General features: G+C 39.1%; 1 protein-coding gene across 1 annotated transcript; it reads right to left on the bottom strand.

The window, feature by feature from the left end:
- Positions 1 to 3,214: 3,214 nt before the first annotated feature.
- On the bottom strand, positions 3,215 to 20,288 carry LOC115592191 (cadherin EGF LAG seven-pass G-type receptor 2-like). Its single transcript, XM_030434743.1, has 25 exons — positions 20,169 to 20,288; positions 18,656 to 18,748; positions 18,172 to 18,330; positions 16,803 to 16,831; positions 15,932 to 16,047; positions 15,442 to 15,510; positions 14,872 to 15,035; positions 14,539 to 14,586; positions 14,370 to 14,459; positions 13,427 to 13,507; positions 12,925 to 13,032; positions 12,722 to 12,835; positions 10,869 to 10,962; positions 10,646 to 10,764; positions 9,968 to 10,141; positions 9,757 to 9,885; positions 8,638 to 8,793; positions 7,512 to 7,692; positions 6,767 to 6,909; positions 6,142 to 6,330; positions 4,975 to 5,072; positions 4,727 to 4,888; positions 4,188 to 4,367; positions 3,962 to 4,000; positions 3,215 to 3,273 (listed from the first exon to the last, which is right to left on the bottom strand). The coding sequence occupies exons 4-24, from the start codon at positions 16,814 to 16,816 to the stop codon at positions 3,967 to 3,969; spliced, it is 2,463 nt and encodes an 820-aa protein (XP_030290603.1). The 5' UTR covers positions 16,817 to 16,831; positions 18,172 to 18,330; positions 18,656 to 18,748; positions 20,169 to 20,288; the 3' UTR covers positions 3,215 to 3,273; positions 3,962 to 3,966.
- Between the last annotated feature and the right edge of the window lie 438 nt (positions 20,289 to 20,726).

The following is a 20,726-nucleotide window of genomic DNA, read 5'->3' as shown; positions in this document are numbered from 1 at the left end:
CATACAGGTAAACAAGTCAGACTGTAGTAGTTAAAGATCCCTCTGCAGAAAGATTAACTTTAATGTACCTTCACTTGGTGAACTAGAACAAACAAGAACACTGCACAGCTGTACCCCAGAACACTTAGGCCTATTGCATTTAGAATTTTACCATTGCCTCAAACTTAAATCAAAGCCTCTTTGAATGAGTCCAGTTTAGCACATCTGCACGCTAAACTGGACCTGACTGTTTTCAAAATAACAAAAAGGGCAACATTTGGGGAATTAAAAACAATATAGTGAAGCTGTAAATTCTCAACATCAGTTAAACAGGACTGTGGCTGGTTTAAGTTGAACCTCAGATTCATTGACCTCTTCAGGAGTTTATGTGATTTCTATAGGACAGAGCAATCAGGCTCAGACTAAGACACAGGTCAAGTTTAAACCAAAGATTCTGAGGAAAAATTCATTTTAATTTCAATGATGCCATGTTTTGGTGCATTTATGAAATAAAAGAACACACTTTAAATAGAAACAGAGTAGCAATACAGAACTATGCAGGCCTTCTTAAGTCCCCCATGTGTTTGTAAAAGTGTACAAAATTAAAAGAAGCCTCCTTTGATAATAAATAAGACATGTAGTGCTGCAAGCTGTGTCGCTCTCTATAGCTTCCTCCTTCCTCTCCTCCTCCTCTCTCTCCTCCTTCTCTTTCTCCTCCTCCTCTCTTTCTTTCAGGCTCCCTTCTGATGGACCACGGCCCCCTGGGACCATCTACCATTTCCGGGCTCCTGCTGCCTTGAAATTCTGACTGATCTGGATCATCACACCCCGGGCTCTGCTGGATCATTGCTCTCCTCTGCTTCACTATCTCCTCATATCTATATTTCTGTTAACCTTGATGCCTCTCTCTGTCTATTACTAATGATCTTGTGTGGCCTGCCCTCTTCCAGGTCACCATGGTGGACAGGAGGTCGTCTGGCTCGGGCACCGCTTGGTGATGCCTCGTCCTGCTCGGTCGTCTCCTGGATCCACTCACTTTACATATATTTGTATCAGATTTTCTGTTGATGTAACTTGTAAACTGTGACTTGTTGCTTCTTTCTGTACACGCGACATCTATTGCATGTCTGTCCGTCCCGGAAGAGGGATCCTCCTCTGTGGCTCTTCCTGAGGTTTGGAAACTGGGAGAGACAATTTTTCCACTTTTGTCTTTTGAACAATTAATCAAAAAATATATACAGAATTGTAAAATGTGATCAACAGCATTAAATTTAGATTCAAACGTCTTCATTGATCCCACCAGTTTGAACAGCTTGCTTTACACACATCATAAAACATACAGTAACATGTGGACACAAAAATAGATATAATTAAATAAGAATAAAATACAGTAATATAATGAAGTACTGTAGTGCTCCTGTTCAAATCTTGTTCTCCAGATGTGAGAACACGTTTGATTGATCCAGACTAAAATAAATTTTGATAAAGTTTTAATAGTTTTTCAGTTAAAATTAAAAATCGTGATACAAAAAAGATAATTTCCACTGTTCATGAGTCAAATGTCAATATCTGAAAATAATCACAGGAGGATTCTTGCAGCTCTACTGTTTTCTGACAGTTTAACACCCAGAGATTAATTATTAGTAAAATAATTGGTGGACAGTTGTTGGCTGCAGCCTTCCTCTTTACTTTTCCTGCATTTTAAAATCACCAAAATCCTGAACTCTGAAGTGTTTTTGAAAGATCCTCATTTTGTTCTGAGGAGGCTGGATATTGGTATTAAACTCCGTGTGCGTTGTTTTTATTATTTTTAATTAAAACCCTCCAATTTCAGGACGATCTCATTGCTTGTGTTTAGCTCACATCTTGTAAGAAGAGTATTATATCCTGTTGCTCCAAATATTAAACATTTTGACGTTCTGATTCTATTCTATTTTTCTGTCGATTCTATTCTATTTTTCTCTTTACTTTTAAATACTTTTTGTCTATTTTTCTATTTCTCTGTCTTGTAATATTTCTGCTGTTGCAACACACAAATTTCCCGGTCTACGGGACATTAAAGGAATTCTGAAGTATTTTTATTGACAAATCCAGAAACAGGAGAAAGTCTTTTTTTCTCACAGATTTTATTTCATACATTTACAAATATCAGAAAAGAAAAATTCCAAACAAATTCTAATGGAAAATAAATATTTTTACAGATTGTGTACATGGAAACAAAAGTGACGGCAAAGCTGCTTTAATATTATTTACATTTTTGAAAAAGAGACAAAGAAAACAAAAGCAGGTACGTGACATTTGATTTATATTAAACTATAAACCTGGAAGAACGTCCATTTTATAAATAAATTATCTAAATGATAATCAATAGATCGATTATTAAACTTGACTGTCGTTTCCAGCATCACAGGAACATTTCACCTGAAATAAATCAGATCGTTCCGAGAATTAAGTGTTTGTTCATGACAAATGTCTCAAGAAAAAAGTTTTAATTTAAATTTAAAAACTTATCTCAACAGCAGCTGATCAATAAAACTCAACCCAGCTGCTGTGGTGTCTGGACGTATGGAAGCCTCAGGGGGACACAGGAAAATCTGTCTCTCTTTAAAGGAACAGTTCAGAGTTTCACAGTTAAACAGAGTTGCAGCATTCTGCTAAATAACTGAAGCAGCAGAGACAACCAAAGAAGCATCAGCTGTCTCCATACAGCTTATTTACACCTTCGATGTGGTCGAACTCGTGCACCCACTTCAACTTCAGTGATGATTTCAGCTAAATAAAGGATGTAAGTAACGTCTTTTGAAATCAATTCAGATCACAGCAGACGAGCTGTATGGAGACACAAGCCTTGTTGCTGAAACATAACGAAGGGGCTCCTTTTAAAACAGGCCTTTAATTAAGAGCTGTGATGACATTTCAACATGTCGAGTGTGTTATAGGCCATAATCAAAAGTTCTCTATGATGCCAGTACCAGTGGCGTGCGCAGACTTTTTGAAGGGCGGGGGCGAAAAAGGGCACTTTAGCACACTTTTTGGCTCCCAAGAGGGCACTTTAGCACATGTTTTGGATCCCAAGAGGGCAGTTTATCATGTTTTAACCATCCAAGGGGGCAGTTTAGTGTGTTTTGCTAACCAAGAAGGCACTTTGGCATGCTTTTTTTGGCTGACAGGAGGGCACTTTAGTGCGCATTGTGGCTCTCAGGAGGGCACTTGAGCGCATTTTGGCTCTCAGGAGGGCACTTTAGTACTTCGAGAGAATTCTCCTTCTCCTCCTCCTCCTCATTGTTCTGGAATCTGTGAGATTAAACACACAGTAAAGTTAGAAACTTTAACTTAAATATTACATACTTTGAATTAACAATGATAAAAAGATTCTGGTTAAACTTCTGGTTAAAACAGTTCAAGGTTCATCATTAGTGTCCACACTTTGATTAATTTGAAGCACTCTTGAATATCAAACTACTTTCTGTATCAATTTCTGAAACCAAAATATTTCACGGATTGTTAAATATTTGCATGAGCTTTTCAACCTTAATTCATGACGAGAACACATGCGAGAAACTTGAGAAAGAAAGAATGAAAAAAAAACAAAGAAACAACACGTCTCCATACAGCTCGTCTGCTGTGAGCTCGTGCACCAAATTCAACTTTCAGCTGAGCAGCTACAGTGAAGATTTCAGCTTAATAAAGGATGTAAGTAATGTCTTTTCAAATCAATTCAGATCACAGCAGATGAGCTGTATGGAGACACAAGCCTTGTTGCTGTAACATAACGAAGGGCTACTTTCAAAAACAGGCAAGTTTCTTAGTTATTTTTAAGTATAGACACCTTAATTTGACAGTGGATAGAAAGGAAATGGGAGAGATAGGGGGATGTGACATGCAGCAAAGGTCCTCCAGTTGGGATTCCAACCAGGGTCCGCTGCGTATGTGGCATGTGCTCTTAACCACTTAACTACCTGCGCTGCTGTGAGTTTCTTACCCCTTTCAGAGGCCAATATGTCTGCGTATACTCCCCCTCCTGGAAAAAAACAGACAAACAAACAGTCACTTACATTTTTAAAAATATCCTGTCTGTAACAACAACTCCTTGACTCTATCCTGGAGCCTTTTTGCATGTTAGTGTTAGATGAGTTGAAATAATATTCACTAAAAGTAAAGACATTAACAAGAAGAACCAGTCAGAGTCACATTGTGTTCAGTCTCACCTGGCGAGAACGAAAACAATCAATCCCCCAATGATCAGCGGCACCAGGACGCCCACAGCGATGGCGACAGCCTGGTTGGAGGCGGGGCCTTGAGGCTCTGACTCGATCTCAAATTGAACACTGTCCCCGAACACTTTAACAAGCTCCTCCCTCACAGCTTCTGATTGGCTCTGCAGCTTCCTGATGGATCAGACACAAGAGGTCAGCTCCAACTTTTTAACATGTGCAGAATTTTATTTTATGTCACCGTACAAACACTCTGTTTTCTCTGTTTAGAAAAGTTACTATTTGAATACTGTTAATTATTATATTACAGCTGTCACATGACTAACATTGAAAACAGTAACAGTAAATGACAGTAACAGTTTGCGGTGTCCTCTTTAGTGTTCACTTTGGATAAATAATAAAAAAAAAATTGTAGATTTACACTTTAAATAGTTAAATCACACAAGAAGAAGCAGGACTTTAAATGAAAGCTAACTAATACATAAATCTGTCTGGTTCACGCTGAATGTTGTCATTAAAAATCAAACTCTTACGTTGTGACTTCTTCACCGGACACCACCGTCCCTCCATCCAAACAGATGAAGCTGACCCGAGTCCACACGGCTGCCCTCCGCATCCTGGACCCAGAGGCTCGTCTGTTCGTGTTGGATACCTTGATGACGTCCACGGTCCAGCCAAGAGCGTTAGTTAAAGAGCTGGAGGAATAAACAAATTACAAATGAAATAAACTGGAAACAAAACATCTCCAAAGCGTCTTTATGGTGAGCTGAACTTGTCCTACCTCTCCATGTCAGGGATCTTGTTCTCCACAGTGTTAGCTGGCTGGTTGAGACGGATGACGACCACGTCACTGCTGCTCACATTTCCTCTGACCGTCACCTGGAGGGATAACAGAGAGTGGTGAGTGCAGGAATCTTCTTATTTCACATTTATATTGAAATGTTATTCATTGAATCAAATGTAAAATCAAATCCTTTAGAGGACATCAAAATATCAGGAAAGGAAACTGTAAGACTATTAAAATAAATCAGTTATTCTCACAGTGTTGGAGCTTTTTTTGGGCCTGTAGAATGATTTTTAGTAGAGGAAGAAGTCAGAAATGTTTTAGAGGGCAGTGGAGGATCTTTCAGCACCATGAGAGCCTCGTTTAAAAAGGACAAGTGGATGAAATGTGCTGTAAGCAGGAGCCGCCATTTTATTGTTGGCCATCTTTATTTCCATTTCTAATGAATAAACTATTATTCACTGTGAAACTAATTTTAAAAGCTCAATAAATACCATATTATTATGTTTGAGAAATTGGGAGGAGGGTGATTCAGTTTTTTTAAATCACTTTTTGACTTCAAGGGGAGAATCAAAAGAAAATACTAAATAAAAACTAGCATAATGTTCAGTCCCAACATCTCTCCACAACTTTTAAGAGGATAAAATGTTCAAAAAAATGGAAGAGTATTTTGGTTGAATGTACATTTATGTATGGAGGCTCTGAGTGGCAACACAGGAAATAAATTATGATGATACAATTTCAACTTCCATCTGTGAAAACAGGTGAAAAAATAATTTTAAAAAAAGACAAAGAGAGATAACAAATTGAACGATAAATATGTCTTTTTTTGCTAAAATAATAAATAATAATAAATGATAATACTGGACTGATGGTAACAAACATGGTGACACATCAGTCTCAGGTATCTTATAGAAAATAAATTAAACTTAACCATAACTATTTTTTACAGGATGAAATGTTTTGTGGGTTTAACGGAGACGTCTTCATATTTTTAATGAAGTATTTGTGACGTATAAATCAGCAGAGTCGAGGTCCTTCATCCGTCTTTATCAAAAGTTATCGACACATTTATTTAGACTCAGACTTGTTTGTGGCCTCTACTGGATGCTGAGTTCTTTTCTTACCTTTCTAACAAACGTCTGTACATTCTTCTCCACTCACCTCCACCGTGGTCGTAGCCTGAAGTCCTTGGAGGTCGTCGGCGTGCACCTTCAACTCAACCTTCTGTCCAGCCAGCTCCACTGCTGACACCACAGACACCAGACCAGTGGACGGATCCACGTCAAAATAAGTAGTGTCTTCCAGACTGTAGACCAGGCGACCCTGGTCACCCACATCGGGGTCTGAAGCCTGGAGAGGGGATGGATTTAGAATTAAAGACATTAGAGGTATCAATAAATAAGATTTGGTCAGTGTGTCAAGATGGATGCCTTGTACTCTGCTTGTTGTGCTGAGCAGGAGCAGCGTGCAGGATCGTCTTTTCTCAAAACTGATCGACTCAAAGTTTAATAGAGTCAGATTGCTGAATTGATCCGTCAGATTTTGCTGATCTTGGCTGCTTCGTGGCAGTATTACCTGTTTGGACGTCTCCACTTTGTCTTAAACCTTTGAGCTTTTCACAGTCATGGAAACGTTCCAGTGAGCGATCAAACAACACGCTCAGTGACACATTAACCACGTCGCTCACAGCTCAGTTCACACTGCTCATATTACAGTTTGTGTTTCTGAAAACGAGGAGGATATTTTCCAACAGATGTGAGCTGACAGCAGCTGGGCGTGTTTTTACCTCGACAGTGACGACAGGTGTTTTATACGGAGCATTGCTGAAGATGGAGGCCTCGTAAAGCGGTTTAGAAAACTGTGGAGGCTCGTTCATGGGTAGAGCACGAATGATCACCTGTGCTGTGGTAGAACGGGATATGGTGCCACCTAGAGGAGACATGGAGAAAAAACATTGTAATTAATTTCAATATTGAGCATTATAATTCTTTTTTCTAACGTCTGTCTGTGGAGGTGGCTGAATGTGTTTAGGATGAGTCTCAAATTCTTAAAATCTGGTAACTTTTTCAGGGTGTTTCACACTAAACCAAGACCTCAGTATGCTTCAGATGAACCAGACTGTACAACATCTCATCCAAGCTCGTCTACAATATAAATATTTAAGTAATTTAATATTTAAGATAAAAGCTCTGGGCTCTTTATGGCCCAGTGTTTAAGCTAGGAAATAGAAACCTAAAAAAACACGTTTGAAAGAAGACATCAGTAATGGACAGTTGGAGCTGATAGTTAGATGGGTGTGATAACAACTTTATGACCACAAAGAATTCAATAGTGCCAAAGGTGAAGTGCTCAACACGTCTCTTCTGACTGAAATGTCAGCCCACAGAGAGCAGGTTAACAGAGTACCCTGAGCTTGTGTTATCTACAGGCACTGAATTATCACTCTGAGCCATTCACATGATAAATAATCATGTGATTCAGTGCTACTTTTGGTAGTTTTGAATACTACGAGAAATACTGTTCTGACCTACCATCTCTGGCTGTTATGTTGAGAGGGAAATCAAAATTCCTGTTGTCAACCAGGGGAATTACTTTAGCCAGTGTGATTGTTCCAGTTTTCTCCTGGATGGAGAAGTAGCCGTCAGTGTTCCCAAAGTCGATTGAGTACGTGATCTGTCCATTTGCGCCATCGTCAACATCTGCTGCCTCAACCTTTGTGTGAAATTATACAAATCATACACGTTAAAGTTGACAAGAAAAACAAAAACTATTTTAAAAAACTCAACTAAAACTATAACAATGTTACACTAAAGGATGAGTCAGTGGCAGGTTTTACAATGTAAAATCACAACAACACGGCAACAAGCTGTAAACGTTACATGTTAAAGTTGACAAGAAAAAACAAAAACATCCCAACTATAACACAATACAAAGTAGTGGTTCTCAATTATTTTTTTTCATGCCCCCCTATAGGACAGAAATCTTTTTACGCCCCACCGAATTGAAATACTATTGAGAACCTGATAATATTTATTTATTTATTTATCTGTATAAAACACTGTATGAGTTGCAGCATTCTGCATACAATCACCTGATTATAAAAATGATTTCATGCTGTCCTGCCAGAGTTTTTAGGCATAAAACACAAACAGGTCTTTCCTCTTTTCCGACCGTGTTCGCAGTAAACCCAAGGTCTATGTAGGCATCGTCATATTACCAGCTCTATAGTTCCCGACCGAGGGATTAGCAGAAGAGCTTGAAATAGACCTTCGCGTCCTGCCCTGCCTCCCCCCCCCCCACTAGCCCCACCTTTTGAGAACCACTGCACTAAAGGATGAAACAGTGGCAGGATTTAATTTAGTACAGCAGACATCTGGAAGACTGATCAGTGCAATATGTGAAGTGTTATATAATGTAGTGATTCATTAAGTTCGCTGGGTTGTAAAAATTAGGAGTAGTTATAGAACTGAGTCATCAGTATTCAAGGATGTAGCTGTAACTCCTCCTTTATTAATTGCAAGGAAAAGAAAGGGACCTCAAACTGAACCCTGAGGAACTCCACCCCACCTGTTACGCTCATGCTCGGTGTAGGGTTTCATGATGGTTGTTGGGATAGAGGGGGAGGGTAGAGTAGTATAATGAATATTAATCACTCACCTGGACCAGCAACATTCCCACAGTTTGATTTGCAAACACCTTTCCCTCGTACTTGTTACTGGTGAAAACAGGACTGTTGTCGTTCTCATCCAGAAGAGTCACACTGACTTCTGCTGTTACAACATTGTTTGGTGGATTCGTCTCCGCTGCTTCGATCTTTAAATCAACAAAAGAACAGCATCTAACTTAAAGTGGAACTCTTGCCAAAAAGCAACTGTGGCTTTATTTGTGACTGAATATGAGTCAAACCTTCGTGTAAATGCACAATTATGATACAAGAGGCACTTTTAAGATTTACCGTAGTTTGGTTTTCTGGCAAGCTAATTTTCAATGGGAGTGCTACGGGCATTTTGAAGCTAGAATCAAAATCTCCATTTTTAAAACATTAAGAAGGCTCGACACAACATGACACTTTGCTCATAGTATCACCAGGTTCTCTACACATGAACACGAGCATTGAGAAGATTGTTTGTGTACACAGAGTTTACTAAAAAGGAGGTTTTTGGACAACTCACGTTAGCAGTAGCACCTCTGGCGTGCTGCTGTCATGGCAGACAAAAAGTGTCAACCCCTAGTGTGACCTGACAGGTAGGAGGTCCACCATTACTCTCCTGACTATTAGGTCATACTCGGGGATCGACACTTTTTGTCTGCCTTGACGACAGCGCTCTGGAGATCCAGCTCCAAAGATGAGTAGTTTAAAAACCTTCTTTTTAGTAAACTCTGTGTACACAAACAATGTTCTCAATGCTCGTGTTCATGTGTAGAGACCCTGGTGATACTACGAGCAAAGTTTCATGTTGTGTCGAGCCTTCTTAGTGTTTTAAAAATAGAGATTTTGATGCTTGCGTCAAAGTGCCTGTAGCACTCCATTGAAAATTAGCTTGCCTGAAAAGAAAACAACGGTAAATCTTGTGTGCCTCTTTCGCTGTTATTAGGCATTTAGATGAAGGTTTGACTCATATTCAATCACAAATAAAGCCTTGGTTGCTTTTTGGCGAGAGTTTCACTTTAAAATGTAAACATGTAAACAACAATGTCCTGCAGCAGTAGTTGTTGCCATAGTCCTGCAACAACCAGAAAGTTCAGGGTTTATGTTCAATGTGAAATCTGGATCACCTGAAAAGTGAAGCTTGTAGTCGTCTCTCTGTCCAGAGCTGTGGAGTCCTTCACTGTGACCGTCCCATCAGAACCGATAGAGAAGGGAGCCGATTCTGGAAGGATCCGCAATGTTCCCACAAATCCTCCCTGGAGAAACAGGATCATGGAATAGATTATTGAAATATTATTATTAATCAATATCCAAGTGTGGTTTTCAGTAAAAATCTACCTGGTCCAGGTCGGTGACGACAGCTTTTAACACGACAGCGTCAACAGGAGAATTCTCCGGAAGTGAAACAGAGTAGTTGGACCGGTCAAACTTTGGAGCGTTATCATTCACATCCTCGATGGTGACAGACACCACAGCGTTAGCCGTCTTCAAGCTGTCGTCTGTCTGAGCCGCCTGCAGACAGAATAATGCAGATAATCATTAAAGGGATAAACATGTAATGCTGTTTTACTGTGAAGCTCCAGAAACTCTTTGTGGACCATGACACTTCACTTGACTTTCCATCAGCATGGAGGGAGGAGATGATGACTGAATTTTCATTTTGAAACTTTTCTTTTAATTATTCTTTTGTTTTTGAGCCAATAATCATTCTAGCTAGCAACTAATATAGGACCTAAGCAGAGGCATTTAAGGCACATGCCAAACAAACAGGGGGCCCAGACACAGAGGAGAAGAACATCGACTGCCTACGTTAAATATTGCTGTGTTTTATTTGAAAATATGTTAAACAATATTTAATGTCCATGTTTATATTTTCACTTTTTAAAACGTACACATAAACTTTACTTTTCCTACAAATACATGAGCCTCTGTCTGATTGTGCTATGAGCATCACATGACACTTGTTTCACACTTTTGTTCAAATACTAGGATGTTGTTAACTAATGTTGTTGTTACCTCGATGTTGACAGAGATCACACTGCTGCTCAACTCTTCTCTGTCTATTGGAGTCAGCACAGACAAAACTCCACTGCTGGAGTCAATCTGGAAGTTACTCTGATACTCTGCTGGAGACACTAAACAAACAAAGACGAGGTTAAATACGGAGAGTCTCTTGACAGAATGTACTGTTTCGCCTGTCTGAGCTGAATTTGCAGCTTTATTTTCCTGTTGTATTTACCTTCACTGATGCTATAGATCAGAGCCACGTTGATCCCGGTGTCTCCGTCCTGAGCTTTTATTGCCTCTGGCTCAATGGTCGGGAAAGGTCCACCCTGAAATATGTAACGCACAAGTGGTTTATGTTCAAAGTCTGTCCTCAAACTCAAAGGCAACACTTCTATCTAACACTCTACAGTCATTATTGAAGAAAACACAATGGTATGGACACAGAAAACTATTTCACACACGTCGCAAAAACCTTCAAAAATGCACCACAACACAAAAACTTAAAACGTGCAATATGGAAGATTCGGCCAGCTGTTTAACGTCATATTTCCCAAGAGTAACTGCTAATTGCTGCTAACTCAGACCTGCCAACCTTGTCAAAATATTTTGAGTACCACTTGTTGTGCGGCTTTTTTTCGCAGACTTTTGCAAAATTTCCCAATTCACTGGCTGGAAATCGGTTATAAAAAAACAATAAAACCTATATTTTTGATTACAATACTTTTAATAAAGGAAATATAGACATTTTGCACTCATCAACAGAAATCCAAAAAATGATATGTCCTCATCATGACAGCCTTTCAATGGAAATCCTGAAAATGCTGTTAACAAACCAAGGTAACTATACTATTTAATTTTTTTTTATTTTGTTGACATGGACCCTCTTCTTTTTGGCAGGTCTGCTGCCCTGTCCCTCCCTGTCTTTGTCTCCCTCATCTGCCATGGCAGTGGTTGCAAAACATGCTGCAAAAGATTTGTTGGCTACATGTTTAAACTGTATATATAATCACATTCCTCCTTATATACAGGCCTACTCTATCTGCAATGGATATATATATAAAGGCTAAAATACACACACACACACACACACACACACACACACACAGATGCATCACTGCCTCTTCTTTCTCTTTTTTCTTTGACGATGCATTGGGGTCATTAGGGGAACATGATCGATAGATTTGCTAAGAAAAAACACCTCGCAAACCTTTTTTTTTCTTCTTTTTTTCCACTTAAGACTTCAGCTCGAATGTTTCCACAGTGAAAGTAACGGTTCACATTTACCAAAAGCAGGCAGGTCCGCTGACACACACACACACACACACACACAGTTTACCTTTTTAAGCTCCAACTGCAGCGAGTAGGGAGGACAGAGAGGGAGGCAGAGGTCAGGAGGAGGCAGGGAGGAGGGGGGCGGGGAGGTTACGCTATAGGCTCGGTAGACTCGTTATTCTCCGCTTTTCTACAATGATTGGCTGAAACTGCTTCACCACGCTGCTGCATCATGTTGTCAGACATGAGTACCGCACGTGCACATTTGCCACAGAACTCACATGCGTAGTTTAGGGGGCGACTCGTACCAGCGTATTTAGATGTCAAATTGCGTACTTGCTACGCAAAATGCGTACAGGTTGGCAGGTCTGCTAACTGTATTCCATTGATGCATCCATGATTGTAGCTACAGTTAGCTTGTTAGCTTGTTAGCTCAGTTAGCGGCATAGCAAGCCAGACTATCAGGGATGTGATGGTGGTTAAATCCGTAGCAGAGGAGCTTTGGACTGCTGGGAGGAAATAAGGTTATCAGGCCTGCTGCTAGCAAACTGACAAACTGTTACAGAACTGGGATTTGTGTTCACGATACTGGTGTTGCACCCAGAAACCGTGGGGATTTCTACATAATGTTGCTTTAAAAAGAAGTGTTCTGACATTGTGGAAGCAAAGACATGTCAACACTTGTGAGAGAAATATTGTAGTTTTGAAGCTGAAGGTATTTCTGGGTGTTATATCATAGAAAACTGGACTCTCATGTTTCACCTCTCGTCCATGACGCTTCTTCACTTGTAGTATTTAGTTTAGAAGACTCACCTGATTCTCTGGAATAAAAGCCCGGTACAAGCTGTGGCTGAAATATGGATTCAAGTTGTCAAAGTCTTCTACGTTAATCACCACAGTGGCTGTGTCACTCAACCCCAGGGGATCCTGTGGTGAAGAACAACATAAACAAAGCAGATCCATCAGGTAGTCATGTCAGTCATGTTATTTCTGTCAGTATAAATACTTTTACTCACACTGGCTTTCACTGTGAAGTTGTGCTGTTGCACTGAATTGTAGTTTAAACGTTTCTTCAAGCGAACAGCTCCTGCGCTGGTCACCTCAAAGACCTCTGAAGCTGGTTCCTTATGGAAGAAAGTGAACAACACATTTTCATATTGAACATTATGTTTTACTCATAATGACACTTGTAGAAGCAGAGTGGCAAGAGTGACTCTTTCATTCATGATGGAGGGAGTGTATTTAATTATTCCAGACTGTGTTCAAATCCTGTTCTTTCTTGTTTTTAATGTAAATGTCAAACTGCTGCACTTCTCTTGTTGGTTTGGTTTATAGTATTTAAATTCACTTGTGTTTCAGTGCAGTGATAAGCAACATGAATGTTACTACAAATATCTCTCACTTAAAAAAAAACTTGTCATTAAATCTTTCGCTCAGGTAATTTCAGTAACTAGGTGTAGTATTAGTGTAAGTGGAAAGATTCATTAAGCTTGTATAAATATAGGTAAATCTTATCACAATGGAATATGTGATTGTGTCGTTGGTGATGTCTGCGTCCGTCGCCGTCACTCGAACAACTTCGAATCCAACAGGTTCTGACTGAAAGAAGAAAAGGACGATGGATACAGATACAAATACATTACACACATGCATGTTCTGTTGTTCATACAAGTAAACACTTAGTCTGAACACAGTGTTTGTCACAACATTTATCCTCTAACTGGTGGTTATGGTCACACTGCTAACACTAGTCGTTAATCAGCTCAGCCAATTAAAGACAAAACAAAAGAACAATGAAACAAACATTTTCTAGAGAATTCTTCTAGTACTTCACTACAAATTAGCCTCTGCTCCACTAGTTTTCATCAAAATCTGGTGTGAGCACCATTGTCCTCATGCAGTTTAGGCCCGGTCCACATGTATAAAGCCTTTTGAAAAAAGGTTGTTTCATTCATCCAGGATATCACGTCCTCAAAAAGAGTATTTTATGTAGCTGAGCAACTGACCACAGCCTACTTAATGTATGTGATTGACCATGAGTTGTGTTTTCTTAAAGAAACCTGTTTCTGGGCGCACAGGTGGTCGAGTGGTTAGAGCGCATGCCATAAACGCGGCCGACCCCGGTTCGATTCCGGCCGGAGGTCCTTTGCTGCATGTCACCTCCCCCTCTCTCTCCCATATTTCCTATCTGTCTACTGCTTAATAAAGGTGTCTATGCCAAAAAAAATCTTAAAAGAAAAAAAGAAACCTGTTTCTGAAAATCCCCCCGAATGTGTGGACTGGGCCTTAGACTGTCCTTAAAACACAGAGTTTAACCAATATATCAACAAGATTTTGAAATTAAATGATTTGACAAAAATGAAAATGTTGCATTTATATTTCTGCTCAGTTCCTGACAGTAGATACAGGTGTATTGTGCAGGATGTCTACAGTCACTTTCTCACAGATTTCAGTGACTCACCTCAGAGACATTCTGACTGTAGAGCTTCTCTTCAAATATCGGGCTGTTGTCATTGATGTCACTGATTTTCAGTTCCCGAATGTTGTTGTACTGCAAAGACAAACACATCATTTGAAATATTTTGTTTTGCAGTGCTCAGTGAATATTGTGACTTTTACATTTCACTCACCTTAATTACACCATCACACACGAGTAAGTAAAACAAGGTGCTGCCACTCTGTAAGACAGGAACACAGGGCATTTGAGGTCTGTGGAGACACCCGACAGAACACACTAGAAAACTCAACGTAAAGATGTGCTGAAGGTTAAATATATGAGATATTGGACATAATGTAGCAGCAAGTCCTGAACAGAAAGTTCAGACGGAAGCTGAATAGACGCAAAAATAATATTAATACAGACATGAGCATGTGAGGAAATTCAATCCAGGCAGTAGAACACATTTGCTGTTGGGATTTATCAGTAAATTAACTTAATATCTATCAGTGTTGTCATAACTCACGTCCGTCAGTGTGTCTGCGTCCAGCGGCTTCTTGGTTCGAACAGTCGCGCTGGTGTCTCCAAGAGTGAAGCTCAGCTCCAGATACTCCCGGTGTTGGTCAAACATGTATGGCACCAACTTCAACCTACTTCCTGCTGTGATCCCAGTAACCAACTCCACATCCCCTGCAGCATGATTGTGAACTTTTAATAAATGATGCATCTCACTGATATGAATGCTGCACACTTATGAGCCTTGAGCAGATAATGTATTCTGTAGTGGCTCATTAATGATGCATCACCTCATAAATCATGACACTTTTCCACCAATCTAAAAAAGTATTGGTATCTGTTTCAACGTTTGAGAGGGATCACCACAAACGTGGTAAAATAAATAATAAATGATTAAGAAATTAAATAATTAGGCGGTATTTTATTTGAACACATTTGATTTATTATAATCATTTAGAAGATATCTGCCTCTTGCAAAGAAACAGACAACTCATTTTCTAAAGTCACCTTTTGCTGGATTATTTGACATTAATCTCATTTTAAAATGTGTGATGTAAAACGAGTGTAAAATCTAACTTACCTTCATATCCTTCATCCACTGGACCAAATGCTCTTGAGCTACCTCTAGTACAATCTATGACTGTAGTATCTTTAGGAACAGAAAAAACATACAAGTTAATACAGAACAGACACATTAATGTAGGTTCACTCAAATACCTGCACAATAAAAACCTCTGTAACAGCATCTGGTATCTGGGCATGTATAATGTTTTGGATTTATGTGCCTATCATTTCTTTAGGGGTGTTAATAACTTCATTTAACTTGAATACTGAGCCTCCATAAATAACCTCACCAGACATTCACCAAATGTCAATATGTCATGATGAATATTAAGTATGACTTGTTGATTTTTGGACGGATTGAAAAAACAGATTGGACATGAAAAATTAATAGTAATAAATCGAGCGTCAGAAAACAGTCGGCCTCATTTTTTTCTAACAGATTTATATCAAATCTCTACCACTTTTTTCCTCCATTTCCAAACTCCATCCATTCTGGTTCTACTCACATAAAGGATTTCCAGAGACGACAAAGACACAAATGGAGATGACGAGAAGGAGAGAAGGCCGAACCAAACCGCCTGAGTCCATTTCTGCTCCGCTGTGTTTTCCACAAACCTGAAACCTGACAATGAACTAATCACCTGAGTTACAGGTGTTATCAAACATTAAGTGACTGTAGTTCAGCTCTCCCTCCTTCCAAGCAACACTGTTTTATGGCAGGTTGTAAAATATTACAGGTTTCACTTTCAGCAGACGGTTCCAAAAAGCAACTCCGAGATTAATTTCCCCTAAAACATGTTTTCATCTCACAGGAGAAGTTCAGGCTGAATCAATCCATCAATAAAGCTCGACACCTGCTGCTGAAGGCAAACATCTAAACATTTGAGAATTTGAAAAATAATTTTGACCTTGTTTGTCCTTTTCATGTGATTTTTTATTATTTATTGTCTTTCCCTTTTATAGATTGTCATATCTTTGTGGAGTATTGTAAAATGTTTATTGTTGATTCAAAGGCGAACATGATGGTATTACAATTAAGCATGATTAGTTTCTGGCAAAGTCTCAAGTATTGAAGTCCAAGTCCTAAACAAGGCATGTTGCTCCCTTCACCTATAGTACAGTACATTTATAAATGAAGGATGGATAGAAAACTGGTTTCTCCAAAAACTATTGACAAATGAAGCAAAAAAAAAGTACGTCTCAGATTTCAAAAAGTGTTTTTTTTCTCTTTTTTAAACATTTGAATAAATTAGAAATACCAGAACACGGTTGACCTTTGACCTTATGGATATAAAATGTCACAACTTCATCATTTTATCCCATTGGACATTTGTCTAAAGAATTTAATCATAATTATATGAAAAGCTAATCACTTACTTCTTTGTGCACATGGACAGATGGACAACCTAAAAGCACAGAGGCAGGACAACATGAAAAATAAGCTTTCTTCTAAACTTTAAACACCCTAATTGTTTTAATGTTACCGTCTCTATCATTTAAAAAAAGAGTAAAAAGATGTGTGTCGATTTTTTTCAGTCTTAACAATTTTTCCTCTTCTCTAACGTACAGCCAATCGAGCTCTACCCTCTGTTTCTGCTGAAATCTCTTTGATCTGTGAATCAGGATGAAGTAGCCTCTCTTATCTTAATGTTGTTTGTGAGTTTTTTTTGATGAGCTGATAAAAGCCACAAGCTGAAACACGTCACAACATGTATGTATGTATATCAGCATCGGAGCCAGCGACACCAACAGACTCAACAAACTGATCAGGAAGGCTGGCTCTGTGATTGGCTGCAAACAGGACACTCTGGAGGCTGTGGTGGAGAGGAGGACACTGAAAAAACTGTTATCCATCATGGATAATCCTCTCCACCCTCTCCACCTCACACTGGTCAGACAGCGGAGCACCTTCTCCGGAAGACTGCTTCAGCTTCGCTGTCGTAGCAATTGATACAGGAAATCTTTCCTGCCACAATCCATCACTTTATATAATAACTCTCTCACCTCTGCCTGACAGAGAACTCTGGTCTCTCTACTGTTCTGTTGTATATATTATTATTGTTATAGTATATTTTGCATATTTTGTTTTGTTGTATATATTATTAATGTTTATTGTTTATAGCACACTGTGCACTGTATATATACACTATCTATATATTGGATTCTATTTATGTTATGTACGAAGTGTTTTATTTGCGGACCCACTACTGCTGTAACAAAATAATTTCCCAGTCTGGGATCATTAAAGTAATTCTATCTATATTGTCGTTGCAGAATGTTTTCAGTTATCAGATTAATAGCAGTATTTCTTTACTTGAACAAATAAGAAATTCATAGTATTTTATTTGAGTGCCACAAATCTCACCAAATATAGCTTCAGAGCTGAATACCCCAGTTTTTGAGATGGCATGAACCACTGAAGAACTGAGCCACAGCTGTTTCAATATCCCTAAGAAACAAAACCTCCCTCTTAGCCCAAACCAAGTGATCCCATAAGGGGCATAAAGGTGTCTTTTCCTGCTTTTTAATTCTCACTATCATTAATACAAACTGCCTTGAGAGAAGTACAACTTTAAGGTGTAATTTTTGATATGATATCTATGACGGCATGTTGTAATCTGTGATGATTACTGTATTAGTTTTTACATTTTGAGATGATCATATATTTGCTCTAGTTATTATTTTCTGTGTTTTTATCCTATTCATGCTGATACTGTCTTTAAAAAACACTGTACGTACTACTTACTTAAACTGCTTCCCATCTTGATCTGTGTGCAGATGGCTGGCCTCTGCTGGATGGTTGCAGTACTCGCCTTCTTCCTCTCTACTGAAAACAGTCTGGCTGATGTGGACCAGAACAGGCTTGCAGAAAATGTTGATGCATCTTGAAAAAGTGAGTCATCTTCTGTATCAATAAATAGAAGACTTATGCTATTTAAAGATGTGTTAAACATCAGAAGGAGCTGGAATATAGCAGGAAATTGCTTAGGGGTATAGAAGGTAGCACAAATACCAGTGTTGGGGAGACGTAAACTCACAGAACTGCCCTGTGACTGCAGTCTCACATGAACAGGATCAAACATGCAGTAGTTGAGCATCTTAAGGTTAAGTACTGTGTGAGAGGGTATCAGTGTTTGGATCCACAGTGAGGGTCAGCTCACAACAATACACAATGAGAGTACAGATAGAGAAAGCAAGCAGAGAATTTAGGCTGACTATCAGACACTCACAGTGTGACATCATCCTGCTGAACCCCATGACTCACAGCAAACACCAATTCCTCCAATCAAAAGGCCGGAAACTCTCCAGGGGAAGATCTTCATCTATGCTAAAGACAAACAAAAAAACTAGATTATATTTTATTGCAAATCCAGAAATACAGTAGCATTTCACATCACACACACACACACACACACACACACAGGTAGGAATGGGGCTGATTCCACAGTTTGCAGCCAGCATCCAGGATATACTTAATAGAGACAGTGCTACCTGAACTATACAACAGAGTGTCAACCAAGTTAGCTGAGAAGTTAAACGGAGTTCCAGCCCTGAGCTTACTACAGATATTTGGACTTCAGATGTCTGCCCAATATCATACTTGCCTGTAGAGAGGAGTTTATTTCAGGTAAACAAGTCAGACTGTATTAGATGAAGATCTCTCAGCAGAAAGATTTGCTTAAATGTACCTTCACCTGGTGAACTAAGACAAACAAGAACACTGCATAGCTGTACCCCAGAACAGTTATTTCATTTTCGGTTTTACTATTGCCTCAAACTGAAATCATAGCCTCTTTAAATGATTAGCACAGCTACTCTGCACAGCTGCACATTAAACTGGATCTGAGTGCTTTCAAAATAACATGTGAATAACAGTAAATTGTTTTAGGCTGTCATCTCAGCCTCGCTCTGTGTTCTGTCTGAGCCAGATGTCTGTTATTGCCCAATGACCTTGTACTGCCATCTAGTAGCCAGTCTTGGTGAGGGTAGTAAAGTATAAAAGGGAGGAGACTGTGAGCCCTGTAAGCTCCACCTGTGTGCATCTCCGTCACCTTCTCCTTTGTCTCCGCTCGGTTGGCACTGCGTCTGTGCTGCCAAGTCTCTCCTTTGTCTGGATTATTTGTGGTTCTCCAAGTAAGTTTGCTTTTGAACCATGTAATGTAATCATGTACCCTCTTTATGTTGCTGCGGTCTGTTTTATTGTTATTAAGAGGCAGATGGTTCTCCAGACGGCTCCTTCAACATAAACGATTAGATCCCTTGGTATAGCGGAATGAGGTATGTGAAACTCAAATTTTGGATTATTACTTTTATCCTTGGGGTGTCTGGATTTATTTTGAGGGAAGCCGCCAACACGATTTTAATATGGTGATCGAGTTTTAACAATGATTGTAAACATTTTTCTAATAAATGTATCTTTTATTTTTCTATTGAATGGGGTTTTCTGTGAATGGGGTCACAGTGCTACAGCAGATAATAAAAAATTAAGTCCCCCTGTGTTTGTTGAAGTGTATCACATTATATCATATAATTGTAATAGCTCCTCTATATAATTATATATTATTCATTTTCATGTAAAATGTCGAAGCCACAGGGAGCCAGTGCAGACGTGCAAAAGAGCGCAGGTAAGCCACTCCAAAGCTAACAGTTAAGCTAGCAGTAAACATCACAATGATGCACAGGTTTTCTCACAGACAAAAAAAAACAAACTCAAATCCCCGCAGCTCGCTTGAGAACACTTACCGCTGTCTTCACAGTAATTCCAGGTCCCCAAAAAACATGTATCCAGCTCTAAAATAGACCAACCGTCCGCTACACCTTGAGCATCCGTTGAATTTCTCAACGGCTGCCGACCGCGTACAGTTTCAAACCAAGATGGCCGCCGGAAGTAACTTGTAGTCATTTCCTCTCATTTTCTAAAATAAAAGAAATATAAAAAAAACGATATTTAAAATATAAAAACATAATTTGTAATGAGATTACTGCACCACCCCCCGTGAAGCAATTCATCATTTTGAATAAAGATTCATAAATTAAACGTTTCCTCTTCTCTTTTTTTAAATGTCAGAATCGCTCTGTCTTCTGAATGTCTGCTTGATGACGTCATCTTGGAAACTGGGAGAGACAATTTTTCCACTTTTGTCTATTGAACAATTAATCGAAAAACATCATCATAATTGTAAAATGTGATGAACAGCATTAAATTCAGATTCAAATGACTTCATTAATCCCACCAGTTTGAACAGCTTGCTTTGCACACATTATAAAACATACCGTAACATGTGGACACAAAAATAGATA

The sequence above is a fragment of the Sparus aurata genome, chromosome 1 (assembly GCF_900880675.1).
Source record: "Sparus aurata chromosome 1, fSpaAur1.1, whole genome shotgun sequence".
Taxonomy (NCBI): Eukaryota; Metazoa; Chordata; class Actinopteri; order Spariformes; family Sparidae; genus Sparus; species Sparus aurata.
Note: the sequence above shows the minus strand (reverse complement) of the source record. Positions and strands in the feature narration are given on the sequence as shown.

What these genes read in the sequence shown, in the direction of transcription:
- LOC115592191 (XM_030434743.1), bottom strand. An exon ending in TGGGAATGTTGCTGGTCCAG is followed by an intron (nt 7,693 to 8,637) that starts GTGAGTGATTAA and finishes TTTCACACAAAG; the next exon opens with GTTGAGGCAGCAGATGTTGA. An exon ending in TCCGGTGAAGAAGTCACAAC is followed by an intron (nt 4,368 to 4,726) that starts GTAAGAGTTTGA and finishes CTGATCCATCAG; the next exon opens with GAAGCTGCAGAGCCAATCAG.